Source organism: Prunus avium, chromosome 7 (assembly GCF_965620075.1).
Source record: "Prunus avium chromosome 7, drPruAviu1.hap1.1, whole genome shotgun sequence".
Classification (NCBI taxonomy): domain Eukaryota; kingdom Viridiplantae; phylum Streptophyta; class Magnoliopsida; order Rosales; family Rosaceae; genus Prunus; species Prunus avium.
This window is the reverse complement of record NC_142290.1, coordinates 1,292,302-1,308,137: the sequence shown is the minus strand read 5'-3', so window position 1 is coordinate 1,308,137 and position 15,836 is coordinate 1,292,302. Positions and strand designations below refer to the sequence as shown.

General features: G+C 38.4%; 1 protein-coding gene across 1 annotated transcript; it reads right to left on the bottom strand.

Moving 5' to 3' along the window:
* Positions 1–2,079: 2,079 nt before the first annotated feature.
* On the bottom strand, positions 2,080–4,145 carry LOC148292769 (uncharacterized). Its single transcript, XM_088243995.1, has 2 exons — positions 2,828–4,145; positions 2,080–2,339 (listed from the first exon to the last, which is right to left on the bottom strand). Exons 1-2 carry the CDS (start codon positions 4,143–4,145, stop codon positions 2,080–2,082), a joined length of 1,578 nt encoding a protein of 525 aa, XP_088100121.1.
* Positions 4,146–15,836: the final 11,691 nt, after the last annotated feature.

The window sequence follows — 15,836 nt, the reverse complement described above, 5'->3', positions numbered from 1 at the left end:
GCTTAAGCTAAGCTTTAATTAGCTCATAGCTTATACACTAACACTCCCCTTTAAGCTTTGAGCTGATACAATTCCGAGCTTATCTCTAAGATAGTTGAACCTCTCCTTTGTTAAGGACTTGGTAAAGATGTCTGCCACTTGGTCTTTAGTAGGACATTGAACCAAATCAATAACACCTTGTTGTAGAGCATCCTTGATGAAATGATACCGCTTGTCAATATGCTTTGTCCTTTGGTGAAACACAGGATTTTTAGTGATGGAAATTGCAAATGTGTTATCACATTTCAGAGGAGTAGCATCTGCTTATAATTCACCAAAGTCCTCCAAAACAAACCTAAGCCAGATTGCTTGAGTTGTAGCCTCTGAAGCACTAACATATTATGCTTCTGCAGTAGAGAGAGCTACACAGTTTTTCTTGATAGACGCCCATGAAAACACTCCACTTCCAAATGAGAATGCATAGCCAAATGTACTTTTTCTATCTTCAAAAGAGCCTCCCCAATCACTGTCAGAGTATCCAACCAAAACTGCCTCCTTACCTTTCTCATACATCAAACCATGGTCCAATGTCCCTTTAACATACCTTAGCACCCGCTTAGCTGTTCCATAGTGCTTATTTGAAGGACCATGCATATATCTAGCTAATAAGCTAGCTGCATACATTATATCTGGTCTTGTAGAAGTGAGGTACAACAAGCTTCCCACAAGCTTCCTATATTTCTCTTCATCTGCAGCACCACTACCATCCTCCTTGGTTAATTTTTCAGTAGCAACAAGAGGAGTGGACACAGGTTTACACTCATTTAAGCTAAACTTATTCAACAAGGAAGAGGCATACTTCCTTTGATGAATAAAGATGCTTGAATCTGTCTGAATCACTCCCATTCCTAGGAAATGATGAAGAAGTCCCAAGTCAGTCATTTCATACTTCTCTTTCATGTCTTCCTTGAATTCATTCAACATTTTTTTATTGCTTCCTGTGTATATTATATCATCCACATAGATGGATACAATTTGTATATCGTTTGCTCCCCTTGTCTTGGTATAGAGAGTAGCTTCACTCAAGCTCTTCTTAAATCCACACTCAGCAAAATAGCTGTCAATTTCTCCATACCAGGCTCTAGGTGCCTGTTTCAAACCATAAAGGGCTTTGTGCAATTTATAAACTTTATCTTCCTTGCCTTTAAGCACAAATCCCTCAGGTTGCTCCACATAAACTTCTTCTTGCAGTTTTCCATTCAAGAATGCAGACTTGACATCTAGTTGATATAGCTTCCAGCTTCTTTGTGCAACAAGAGCAATTAAAGTCCTGATTGTGTCCAATCTAGCCACTGGAGCAAAAGTCTCATTATAGTCAATTCCTAGTTTCTGCACATATCCCTTGGCAACCAATCTTGCTTTGTTCTTTTGCACTGAACCATCTAGATTGAGTTTGGTTTTGAACACCCATTTCACTCCAATAACTTGTTTGTCACTTGGTCTGTCTACAACTTCCGAAGTCCCATTTTTCTCAATCATAGAGAGTTCATCTTCCATAGCTTTTATCCATGCCTTATCTTGTGCAGCTTCCTCATACTTCTCTGGTTCCACAATGCAAAGGTTGCATTGTGCTAGGATATCACTAATGTTTCTCCATTTAATTGGTGTATGATCATATGGTCTTGTGATCGCAACAGTTTCAGGGACATCTCTCTCTTGTTCTTCCATTTGATAGCTGTCTTCTACTTCTGTCACCTTATGTAGACTGGAATCAATTACAGCTCTAGATTGATCTTGAATATTTGGCACTACAATCGACATCTCTGTCTGCTCTTTCCGGTTCCAAGCCATACCTTCATCAACAACATCCCTTGACAAGATCAACTTCTTAGTGGAAGGATCAAATACTCTGTACCCTTTCTCACAAATAGAATATCCAACAAATACACCTTTAACACTCTTAGCATCAAGCTTCTGTCTTGTTTCAGTTGGTACATGTACATAACAGAGGGATCCAAACACTTTGAGATGACCAATGCCCGGTTTTTTGCCACTATATGCTTCAAATGGGGTCATATTTTCCAATGCTTTGGTAGGTGATCAATTGAGAAGATACACTGCTGTGTGAACAGCTTCTGCCCATAGAAAGTAAGGCATATTCTTCTCATGGAGCATTGCCTTGACCATTTCCACCAAAGTCCTATTTTTCCTCTCCACCACACCATTTTGTTGTGGAGTATAGGCTGTGGTTAATTGTCTTTGAATTCCACATTCTTCACACAATTTGCTGAATTCACTAGATGTAAATTCTCCTCCTCTATCACTTCTCACACACTTCACTTTGAACCCACTTTGCAATTCTACCATCGATTTAAACTTTCTAAAGCAATTTATTGCATTTGATTTATACCTTAGAAAGTAAACCCAAGCCATCCTTGTGTAATCATCAATAAGTAGCATAAAATACCTATTTCCAGCTATGGATTCAGTCTGCATTGGACCACACAGATCTGTGTGTATCAATTCCAATGGATTTCTTGCTCTCCAAGCCTGCTCTTTAGGAAACCAGTCTCTATGTTGTTTTCCCAATTGACATCCCTCACATACACCACTAGTTTCTTCTAGATGTGGGAGACCATGAACCATATTCTGTTATCTCAATCGTTTGAGACTTCTGAGTTTAAATGACCTAGTCTCTTGTGCCAAATCCAAGTGCATTCTGTCACACTAGCCTTCAATGCAATTTGATCATTGTGCATTAAGGATAGGGGATAACATCTGTTGCTCTTCATCTTAACCTTGATAATTAGTTTGTCAAGTGAGGGGCCATAAAAAATGCAACACATACCTCCACCAAAGAGCAAATAGTACCCATGTTCATCCATCTGACCAACACTCAACAAGTTTTCCTTCAGTCCAGGTAGAAACATGACTTCCTTGATGTATTTCTTGCCAGCACTAGTGTCAATCACTAATGAACCTATTCCTGCAACATCTACCAGATTTCCAGCAGGCATTTGCACCTTTCCATGAACATTTGTCCTTACATCAACAAGCAACTCAACATTTCCAGTCATGTGGTTGCTACAACCACTATCAATATACCAATTCTCATTCATTTTGACATCTGTAATTGCACTGTTAGCATAGAACAAATTACCAGAAACCTCCACTTGATTTGCACAGTTAGCCTTTTGAGTAGTCTTCCCCACAGTACACTCTTTAGCCAAGTGACCAAATCTGTCACAATTGTAACATTTTGGCTTACCTTTATATCTGCATTCTCCAAAATGGTACTTAGAGCACACTCTGCACTGAGGCTTCACAGCTTCTTGATTAGCCGGCTGTGATGAACTGAATCTGTGATTTGGAGCAGGATTGTTCTGCTGAGACTTTCCTTTTGACTCCCATGGTTTCCCCGTAGAATTCCAATTCTTTTGAGACTTAGGGCCACTGGACTGAGAGTTACCCCTATTTTGTTGCCCTTTTGAGCTCACAGAGAGTGAAGCAAAAGCTCTTTCAATGGTATCCACATTATGCAAATCAAACCTCTGCTCTTGGCTTTTCAAAATAGCCACAACTTCCTGCAATTCCATCGTCTCCAAACTTTTGGTATTTTCAATAACCAAACATATAGGATCGTATGGTTTACTAAGACTAATCAACACTTTCTGGACAAGTCTTTCATTAGACAGAAGCTCACCAAATGTTTTCACTTGGTTTACCAAGTCATTTAGCCTTGTCAAATAACCAGATAAGGTTTCAACACCTCTCATCCTAGCATACTCAAATTCACGCCTCAGATTTAGTAGTTTTACCGACCTCACCTGATCACCACCATGATACTCTCCATACAACAAATTCCAAGCCATTTTTGTTGTTTCAGCATTAGCTATTCGTGGGAAAATCTTATATGAAACCGCAGTTTGAATAATGCCCAGAGCCTTAGCATCTTGCATATAGGCAACTGCTGTTTTCTCATCAACTTCCTCTTCTGAGCTTCCTTCAGCCTTCTTCTTCTTTGGATCTGAGGTCGAAATCCCCTTTTCATCCAATTTCCATAACCCATGAGCCTTGAAGATCATCGTCATTCTGATTCTCCAGAATTCGTAATTCTCACTGGAGAAGATCGGAGTTCTCACTTCAGAACTTCCAGATCCAGCCATCTCTTAGCTTAGATGAAACGAATCACAGGTCGAAATATGATTTTATGAACTTTCTGTAACTTCGCCTGAGCTCAACCAATCTTGAGTGGAGCTCAATTTCTTACGCCTAGATCTTAATTGATCGAACCTGGCTCTGAGGCCATGTTGAAGTTTTGATTGTGTGTGTGTGTTAGCTAGGAAAAGAAAGAAACGAAAATGGCACTCAGATTTGAAGAAGATTTATGTATTGCTTTATGCTCTACAAATAGCAGAGAGAAAGTTCTCTTTCTCACACAACACACACACTGTGCATAACGATTAGTTATGCATAGTGATGCTCAGTGGTTCCAGTGTGTGAAACAATCCCAGCCACACATCTCTCTAGACTAATGGATCACTCTCCACATGTCACTTGGACAAATTACAATAAAGGCCCTACACTTGGTTTAATTACCAAAGTGGATACACACATGATTACAAGGCATTGCTTAAGCTAAGCTTTAATTAGCTCATAGCTTATACACTAACAGTGTCTTCGGCCCACCCAACAGAATCAGAGTTGCTTAAGGAAGGAAAAAAAACACTTTCAGCCTTAAATCGAATGGAAGGAATTGTGAATGCCCAAATCCTAAATCGAAATCCTATGGATTGACAAATATTACACAGAGCAATTCAAAGAATAGCCTTTGGAAACCCAATCAAAACCCTAAATCCTTCATAACAATCAAAACCAAAATTGGCCCCCAAAAATAACCTAGGAAGTTGAAAATCAAAAGAGAATAGTCAAAAATTTAAAATTAAAAGTTAATTATAATTTTTGTTAGCCATAGAAAAAAGGGATGGGGCCTTACATATGCTTCCTTTGCTTGGGCTTCCCAGAACAGATGAACTAGCAATAAAATAAGGGAGAGAAAGGGGTGTTTGAGAGGGATAGGCTGAAAACCAAAGGAGTGATAGAGGGGGGAGGTGGGAGAAGGGGAGAGGGGTGGAAGAGGAGGAGAGAGTGAGAGGGCTTAAGGCTGAATGGGTTTCTCAATTTGAACTTGGTTTTCATAAAAGAAAAAAAAAATTACCAAGTTTGCTCAGTCCAAAAAAAAGAAGAGGGAGTTTGCGAAAAAAATTCCTGCATAAACTTTGTTGTCACTTAGTATATGTTTTCTCTTACCAAAAAAAAATAAAAATTTCACAACGTACTAGGCACGTTGTAGACTTTAGTGAAACTTGCAACGCACTTGTGTGTGTTGTAGAATAGCCTTTTAACAACAGACAACTCTTCCATGTTGTCAAAAAAAATTTAGGCAACACACATTCAAAAGCATGTTGTCAAAAGTATATTTTACAACACCCGTTAAACGCACGTTGTTATATTCATGTTGTTATATGGTATTTTTCTTGTAGTGTGATGGCTTTGCATGAAACGAAAGTTCATGATGTTGACCTTATTGATTTCCAGTCATAAACAGCACGGAAATGATATAGACGTCTACTTAGAGCCTTTGATTGATGATTTAAAATCTCTGTGGGATGAGATTAGAGGAGTGTATGATGCACACATAGGAGAATACTTTACACTCAGAAGTGTATTACTGTGGACAATTAATGATTTTCCTACCTATGGGAACTTATCTAGTTGTGTCGTTAAAGGATATAAAGCTTGTCCAATATTCGGCGATGATACACCTAATCAAAGGTTGAAAAATGGCCACAAAATTTGTTACATGGGGCATAGAAAATGGTTACCAATCAACCATCCATATCGGAGGTAGCAAGCAGCTTTTGATGGGAAACCTGAATATGGCACACCTCCCGAGCCATTAACAGGAGAAGAAGTGCTGCATATGGTTGAAGATATTAATTACATATGGGGATCGAAAAATGGGGGAAGTGTTGGTGAGAATGATGGTGTGACAGAGTTTGTTGGAAGAAGAAATCAAAAATCTTTGATCTCGAGTATTGGAAATACCTTCCTGTGAGGCATGTCCTAGATGTTATGCATATTGAGAAAAATGTTTGTGTTTCACCCGTTTTTGTTGTGTTCCTGTGACGGTAAGGTAAAAATCCTCATTGGCTTGGAAACCATTTGTGGTCAACAGGTCAACTTTCTTTTGCGCGAGCGTGCCACTGTTAGCAGTGTAAAACCCTAACAGACTTGAAAAAATAGTTGATTTGCGCCCTAAGTTACTGACTTTAATCAAGTGATTGTGAAGTTGGGTGAGGAATGTCTTCCCAAGTAAAGTTCTTTTCTATGCCTCAGACTGGTGAGGACTTTAACAATTTATCACAGTACAAAATTTTGGGAATTCAAGCCGGGAATTAAAACTGCTGAAAACGGAAATATGTGTACAACAATGAAAACGATGAAAATAACTGCCAAGTCCGGATTGAATATGTATACTGGAATGGCACATCAGTATCTTCAACTAAGAGGTTTCTTCAGTTGGCAATCGATGTCAATGTTGGAATTGACAGAGCTTTAAACCTGTTCTGGCTCCTGGGAGGCTTCGTTGTTTGAGCAGAATTGCCGTTTTCTCAGCCTGGACCGAGTTGCAAGTAGCTGGATCAGTGATTGGCGATCTGGAATTACGCCAAGGTACCTGTTTTGCTTGATTAAGACTCAAGATAGGGACTATGAGCTTTTCTTGTTAGCTGTGCTGGAGAATGGACAGAGTTCTGTCTGATCTGGCTATGAGCTGAACCAAATTTGTAACGAGAGGGATGTCTCATTTTGTTGGTTTGTGAACTGGGATTCGAATCAGAAGCTGTGTTCTAACTGTCTTTGCTGGGAAAAAACAGTATGATTCTGCAAGCTTATCGTGAAGCTTTTGAGATTGAAATGTTTCAGACTCTGGGTCTGTTTGAATATTTGTGGCATCAGGCCATTTTTGTTGAATTGGTTGGTTGAGTGTGTTGGAGGGGGCCTTTCTTAGTGTCCGGTTGTCTTGTATTTATAGCCAATGCTCTCAATCCAGCCTTTGATTTGCCAATTCTCGCCGCTTCCGTATGTCCACCTTAGTTTGTCGGGTCATGGCAGCTTGTTTATTTATTAATTTTGTATTGCCATAATGATCACTTCCGTCTGTCCATCCTTTTGCCCATTATTCCCTGTTTTCCGGAATCTCTCTCTGCTTTCTCCCAGCTTTTCTTCACGTGGGCATGGGAAACATTCCCTCTTCTTTGTTTGATTGATTTGTTGTCCGATTGGTGAGTGACAGCCAAAAGTAGTGACTAGCTGTCCAAAAGAAATGGTGAGATAATGACCACCATCTCTACTTCTTTTATTTATTCATTCCTTTAGCCCACTTGCATATTATTTATTCTTCTTTCAACTTTGGTGTAGACTCTTCACGTGCATGTTCGCACCACTTTGCAAAATCCAAGGGAGGTGTCGTATAGTAGTGTAGCTCGGAAGTCCGAGTGTCGTATCCACAGAGAGCAGTGTAAAGAAAATAACAGAGATGAAAAAGAACAAGTGTGATTGAGAGGTTGATTTATGCAAGATTTGATTTAGAGAAAATTCAATTGATTAAAACACTAAGGCATTGGGTTTCCACTTTTAACATAAGCATGCAACTCTTAATAATTTGATCCACAAAATATTTTCCTTTGTAGTTGTTCAAAATAATTAAAGCCATTTTTAATTTCCTTTAGAAGTATTCTAAGCATAACTTGTACCATTGGCAACAAACTATCAAAAAATAATCTTCATCAAAATTCTATTAATCTTTAGTAATTCTCTTCTCTTTTAAAAGCATGAAAGTTTTTACTACACAATGGGAAAAACATGATTGAACCCATGAAATAGATTATCAAACATTCATCAATTAATTAAAAAGAAAACTACAAATTCCATTTGAACAAAAACTACAAATTCACATTAAAGCTTAAGTTTGGATCAAACTAATAAAAATTACACACTTATATTAAAAGCTTTCCCCCTAGCCTTAGCTAGGGAGTTAGTTCCCCATAAAATAAAACTAAAACAGAAATTTAGAACTAGAAGAATTGGAGGAAGGAGAGAGAGCTCAAGAGAAGATTGTGAGCTTGGTGTGGTTTGAAGGCTTGTAGAGCTTCCTATTTATAGCCTTAAATCTCAACAACTAGGGAAATATTAAAATCTAAAATTCTCATCTCATTCAATGCACAACCGTAACCCTCATCTTAATATTTCTTCTTTTCTTCAATTGTTGCTCCACTTCTACTTGCTTTTGTTATTCAATCCTTTCTTTTGGTTAAGTGTTGCACCTCTTATCATCATCCTTAATTTCATTTGCTTAACTCACAATTTTAATAGTTCATGATTCCACATCTTCAAGCCACCATCTTGTTTGTTGCTTCATCCACTCCATGCATGAATTGAATATGTCTTCCACTTGCCATCAAACCAATTGCCAATTTGCTTCCTTTATTTATTTCATAGTGTTGATGACTCCATTCTCCAAATTCTTCATCTTTTTGTTTCATTGGTTGTTGCATCCCTTTGCCTACTAGCATCCAATAATCTTCTTCAACCTTAAGATGAAATCATCATCAATTATGTAATGGGTATGTAAGCAAGTGCAAAAGTGAAAAACAAACCTAATTAACTAAAATTGTCAGAAAATCAATTACTAACAAATATATTTAGGGATAATAAATGTGATAGTTTATGTTCTCATCAGTGCATATTGAACTTTGGCTTTGTTGTAATATTCTTAATCACAAAGAATATTAAAAGGTTTCCATCCACCCCACCATTATTTAATTCTTCTTTCAATCAACTCACTTGTGATGAAGTCTCACCATTGATGAAGTGAAACTTTATTTGCAGCCACTGAGTTTCTCCTCTGAACATGCCTTGATGCATAATAAACTGGGGATGCTAGATTGATCCAATGCTGCAAATTTTGGATATGTTGATCTCCACGTAAGTAGGAACAACATTCATGAAGAACTTAATTCTATTTGAGAAATAGAAAATCTGATTTAGCAACTGACTGGTCGTCACAGACTGCTGTCACGAACAAAAATCATGATTAATACTCTGAAGATTCAATACTTGTGTAAATGATGCCAAATTCGGCTAGGTCGTAGTAGACATCCAAATGAACAACTTTCATGAAGGATGAATGTTCATTTGAGGACTGGAAGCGGGCCAGAATTGGGCCATAATTAGGCCAGAATTGCCACTGTTTTCAGCTTTCGCTGTTGCTGGTATGCTTCTGATTTTTGATGTCGCGAGGATCCCACATTTATCCGAATGACGCCAAATTCGGATATGTCGTAGTCGACATCCAAATGAACAACGTTCATGAAGGATGAATGTTCATTTGAGGACTGGAAGCTGGCCAGAATTGGGCCATAATTAGGCCAGAATTGCCACTGTTTTCAGCTTACGCTGTTGTTGGTATGCTTCTGGTGTTTTCAGCTCTTACGATTCCAAATTTGTCCAAATAAACCCAAATATGGATATGGTGCGGTAGACATAGAGATGAACAACTCTCATGAAGAACGAAAATTGATTTGAGCGCTGGAAGTTGAATTTTGAGCTCACCCCATCTGACTGTAGCAATGCCTGTCTAGCCATATTTTGGCCATTTTGATGTTCATGGAAAATTATCTTCCATTTTAGGCAAAAATTCGATTTTTGGTACAAACAGTTTGCGATAGTATCATTGGTACATTGCTAGAGATCCCTGGAAAAAATAAAGATGAAATTGCTGCTCGGTTAGATTTATTGAACATGGGGGTCAAACTTGATTTGCAACCCGAGTATGGAGAAAGACATACTCGTTTGCCTCCAGGACCTTGGAATTTGTCAAGAGCAGAGAAGAGAGGGTTTGCAATTCTTTCTATGTTATGAAGGTCCCTGAAGGTTATTCTTCAAATAAATAAAAATCTTGTATCGTTAAAAGATTCAAGACTTCTTGGACTTAAATCTCATGATTGTCATATTTGATGCAATAATTGCTCCCTGTGGCAATTCGTTCTATTTTGGAGAAGCCTGCAAGGTATACAATAACTCGATTGTGCTTCTTCTTCAATGCTATATGTGCAAAGACGGTAGATGTTTCCAAGCTAAATAAGTTGGAAGAAGATGTAGTAGTTACTTTGTGTTTGCTTGAGAAGTGTTTTCCCCCTTCATTGTTTGATATCATGGTTCTTCTAGTAGTACATCTTGTCAGAGAAGTTCGTCTATGTGGGCCAGTATATTTTAGATGGATGTATCCATTTGAAAGATATATGAAAGTGCTAAAGGGGTATGTTCAGAACCGTACTTGTCCTGAAGGTTGCATTGCTGAGCGATATATAGCTGAAGAAGTTGTAGAGTTTCGCACCGAGGATTTGTCTGATGTTAGTACAGTTGGAGTGCCTTCAAGCCAGAAGATGGGAGTTTCAAAGCTATTATCAGGTTGCACAGTACGCTTAGTTGATCAGGACTTGTTGAACTAGGCACATCTATATGTCTTGGAGAATACGGAGGAAGTCCTACCTTATATCGACTACGTATGAATTTTATTTTTCATATGGAGCCATTTTAAATATTATTATTCCTTATGTTTATCTTATATATAAGGGACCGTAATGCTTGATTTTTTCATGTCAATCTAGTGAACATATGATCCACAGCAAGACCACTTATCCAAAATTTAGAAAGAGAACAAAATGGCTACAAGATAAGCACAATAGCACTTTCATTCAATGGCTACACTTTAAGGTATATATGTTATTGAATGACATATTCGACTTGTAATTTTCTTCCTTTCTAAATGTTAGATTGAATTAAGATATATATGATTAATTTGCAGGTTCAAAGTGAACTTAATGGGGAAGAGAATAATGGCGTATCATAAAATTTGAGGTGGCTAGCAGCTGGTCCAAGCATGGCAGTGACATAGGAATGACCAATTTGTTATGGCTTCTCAAGTCAAACAAGTATTTTGTGTTGATGATTCAATGCATTGTGGTTGGTCGGTAGTGTTATCAATGCCTAATAGAGAATATAATGATGTTATTGGTGATGATGTGCTAGGTGATATTAGAATTGAGTGTGAGCCATTTACTAGAGGGATACCAAATGTTCACATATTTGATGACCTAGTGGGTGAGTTTGGGAGTGAAAATATTAGAGAAGGGTGTGAACATATATGAATTGATTGATTGTTGTAATGTATGACATTAATTATGCAGGCTTTGGGCGTGACAAATCAAAAATTAAAAAAACAGGATTAAAAGTGTAAAATACGACGGTCCAATAAAAAAAATTGGAAAAACAGACGTCTAAGCGTCGTGGAAAGAAAACGAAAAAGACCGTAAAGAAACAAAAACCGCCATTTGAAAATGAAAACATGTCGGTTTATTACAATTAAATAAAAATCAACGACCGGCTACAAAACAACCGTCGACGTATATTTCATAATAACACGACGGTGGAGGGTCTCAATCGACGATTTTGTTAAACACTACTTCCACGATTAAAAGAAACCGTCGTCTAAAGCCTGAAAAAAAGGCAGATAAGTTCCATTAACTGTTGTGACAGATATTCTGCATGCCGGTTAGTCTAAAACAGCTGACATCTCATATTTTACACATCAAGGAGGGTTAAACAAGGGACTTTTAAAAGGACAACCACGTCATCATGTATCAGAAACCGACGCAGTAAGGAGTTACAACGTCACACAATTGGATCCTCGTGATGTAGTGAACGAATTAACCACGTCCATTATTGTACTCAAACTGACGTTGAAGATATAATCCACGTCGGTAATTTTTTTGTCCACGCCTTCAATATTATTTTTAACGTTAGTCTTTAAGAAGAGCAGCCGTGGGTAAGATTTGTTACGTCGCTATTAAGTAATATGGTGTCATTTTAAAATGTTTAAACGTCTGTTTTCCAACAAGAGCGACGTCTAACTCTGTCCAAGGGGCTTCTTTGTGTAATTTAAACGACAAATCTTGCAAGAAACAGACGTATATGGTTAAAATAGCGTTATCTTCCTACATTACGTCGTGGATAATCACATAAACGACGGTCCTGTGAGACTACTGACATGTAATACTCTTTCAACGTCTATTTTGGTGTGTATTCGTCGTCTTTGATATTTTAGACGTCAATTTCTTTATTCATTTAACGTAGTATAAGTTAACCACGACAGTTTCTAGGTTATAAAGTTTGTATTCCTTCAATTAGGGACGTGAATAATTATTTGTACGTCGATGGTTAACTTGGTCTTGAGTTCATTAAAGCTCTCCTCACACACAATCACAAAGCGATCCAAATAACTTCGGAACACTCTGTTCATGAGATCCATAAACGCAGCTGGTCCATTAGTTGGTCCAAATGGCATCACCAAGAATTCATAATGGCCATATCTTGTCAGGAAAGCAGTCCTAGGCACATCCTCCTCTCTGATCTGCAACTGATGATAGCCTGACCTCAAGTCAATCTTAGAAAACACCTTAGCACCCTTCAACTGATCAAACAAATCACCAATGCGAGGCAACGGATACTTATTCCGCACGGTGACCTTATTCAACTGCCTCTAATCAATGCACAACCTTATGGTGCCGTCCTTCTTCTTTACAAACAAAACTGGTGCGCCCCAAGGTGAAAAATTGGGTCAAATGAAACCCTTGTCCACCAGCTCCTGTAACTGTGTCTTCAATTCCCTCAATTCAGCTGGTGCAATTCTATACGGTGCCTGAGAGATATGATTTGTTCCTGAAACAAGCTCAATAGTGAACTCGATCTCCCGGTGAGGAGGTAACCTAGGAAGATCCTCAAGAAACACATCCGGAAATTCCCGTACCACTGGAATATCTTCCAACCTCAATCAATTATCCCAAGTGTCAATTACATGAGCTAAGTACCCTGAACATCCCTTTCTGAGCAACCGTCTCGCCATCATGGCTAAAATGAGGCAAGATGGAAGAACTCTATGCTCACCATAAAATGTCACCTCGGGTCGTTTGGGATTACGGAGTACGACCTCCTTCCGAAAAGAGTCCACTAAGGTATGGTGCTTGGCTAACCAATCCATACCTCGAATGACATCCAAATCCACCATATCTAAAGGAATTAGATCGGCCTCCATAATTACGTCTTCTACCAAAACCATACTACCCCTGTATACCACACCAACTGTAAAGATATCTCTCGTGGGTATGAAAATAGTAAGTTCCTCACGCAGAGCCGTGAGTCTCACATCCGTATCGTGGGCAAAACTATGTGCAACGAAAGAGTGTCTAGCCCCGGGGTCAATCAAAACTCTAGCAGGAATCCCAAAGACTGGTAATATACCTATGATCGACACTACTACAAATATTCAAAAAGACAACGTTGAATACACAATGGTTGGCTCCAAAATCGTTGTCGTTGTTTCTTCCACAACGGTTATTATGTAACCATTGTTAAAAAGGGTTTTTAAGCGTTGGGGTTTAGGGTATGTGGTTTTCTGATTTTTTTCCATAACTTTCCACAATGGTTTTTGTTTCAACCATTGTAATTGAAGCTTAAAAAAAAACACGGAGTGAACATTTTTTCTTAAGCTCGATAGTTCTCATTCTCTCTTATCTCTCTTCTATCTTCTTCTACCTCTCTCCACGGTCTTGCTTCCCACCTCGTCGCCATGCTTTTGCCACGGCCATAGACAGAGAGACTCTGTCTCTCTCGTCTCCCTCTCTCCACTCTCTCTCTCTCTCTCTCTCTCTCTCTCTCTCTCTCTCCTCCCTCTCCCGTCTCTTTCTCTCTCCTCCCTCCTTCTAGTTCAGAGGGATTTGGGTTGTAATTTTAGGGTTACTGATTTGGGTTTTAATCTAACCATTTGGGTGTTGGCTTGCGGTCGCTCTACCTCAATCAACAAAGGTAAAGAAAAAAAATTTAGGGTTTCAATTTATTTCGACACTGTTGTGATTTGGGTGTTAACAAGGTCTAAAATATCGGTGATATCGGAAATATCGGTAGGCCAAAAACACTGAAATTTCGATGCAAATATCGGGATATTATCGATATCGATAAAAATTAAATAAAAACCACGGAAATTGTAAGAAAAACTTGGAAATTTTTATTGAAACTTTGCAGGATGTTTATTTAGTCAATTATCTATTAGTTTACCATAAAAAAAAATTGGAAGGAAATACATTGCATGATGGATTTAACAGATTTAAGTTGATTATATAGCGAGCTGGCAAACATTGTGAGTGTAGAAAATATGTAGTAATTAATGAAAAAAGATTAAACACACCATAATCATTTATATATAATGAATTAGTACAATATTTTACACTTTATACATTGCATGGTAAGATACATGAGTGACTTAGTACGAAGCTGAGTTGGATAAGGCACTGGACTGTTCTCACAGAGGCAGGGGTTCGAATCCCTCCATGCGCAACTCGACCTAGGAAAATAATAGTAATGATAGTAGAAGAATCCAACCTCTCTTTTCGTCCCAAAAAAAAAATAAAAACCAACCTCCCTTTAATTGTTTTAAATTTTTAAATTTTTAATTTACCCCTAAGTACGGCCCCTTTCCCCAAAACGACGAGGGTGACTTGAAGTATTTACATAAAATAATTTTTTTTTGTTTAAAAAAAAAAAGGTTTTCCAATGCGAATCTTTGTTTGGGAGGCTATCTCACCAAATGGTGATTCCATCAAACTCCTAAAAAAACCTAGAACAAAACTCCTCCTCTACTTCCGAGTCCCAAAACCCTCTCCCTCCCTCCACTGTCGCTTTACGCTTGCGCTTACTCAACACACACCTTCTCTGCAACTCTCCCATGGCTGCCACCACCACCAAGCCCTCCCCTCTCTCTTCCTCTCTCTCCAAACCCACACCCCTCCCTCTAACCCACAAAAACTCTCCTTCTTTCTCCCCCAAAAACCCCCCTAAACCCTCTTTCCCTCTCAAAACCTCCTCTCTCTTACATACCCACAAAGCTTCCTCCTTCACCCTTCGCTCCAAAAACCCAATTTCCGAGTTTTTTCCAGCAAACAAACAAAACCCAGATGGCGATTTTATTGATTACAATGATGATGATAACCCCGGGAGGAGTGTGGGGTCGTGGGCATAATCTCGAGAGTATCGATATTATCGATAATCTCGATAATATCGAGATATTAAAACGGTTTGTGTGTTCACGTTGCTCGATAATATCGGGATCGACATATTGGCGATATTTTCGGGGACAATTTCGATACTTGGACGAAATATGCTTGGGTTGTTCCCAGAATATCGATGGGAAAAAAAATGATATTATCGCTGATATTTCGGTGATAATATCGATTTTTTAGACACTGGGTGTTAACCATCTCTGTTTGTTTCCTCTGCAGGTGCTTAGCTTTTCCATCTCTGTTGCCATCTACGGCTGTTGCACTCACTCTGAAGCTTTGATAGGTAAGAACTTTGGAGTGCTTTTCTCTATTTATGTTTCTCTTGTTTTCCCATTGTTTCCTTGTTTCTCAATCACGATGGTTGCCTCCTCTCATCTTAATTGTCCGTTTTGCCCCTTCCTTTACTTGATTCAGATATGACCAATGCTTCATATCTTATTTAACCAAGTCAATTTCGATCCCTGGCAGCATGAATTTGCATTCTTCTCTTGATTTGACCGCATACCTTATTTTTAATTAATTAATTATTTGTGTTTCTAAAATGTGGTTAATTTGCTTTTATTTTGGTATGCGAATTTGTTGCTTTCGTGCTTTGAATTTTTGTAATGTGTTGTATAGCTT

Excerpts from the sequence above, each read along its gene's own strand:
- LOC148292769 (XM_088243995.1), bottom strand. The coding sequence starts at position 4,145 with ATGGCTGGATCTGGAAGTTCTGAAGTGAGAACTCCGATCTTCTCCAGT. Across the intron at positions 2,340-2,827 it reads CTATTTGCTCTTTGGTGGAG|AATTGCAAAGTGGGTTCAAA; the intron begins GTATGTGTTGCA and ends AATCGATGGTAG.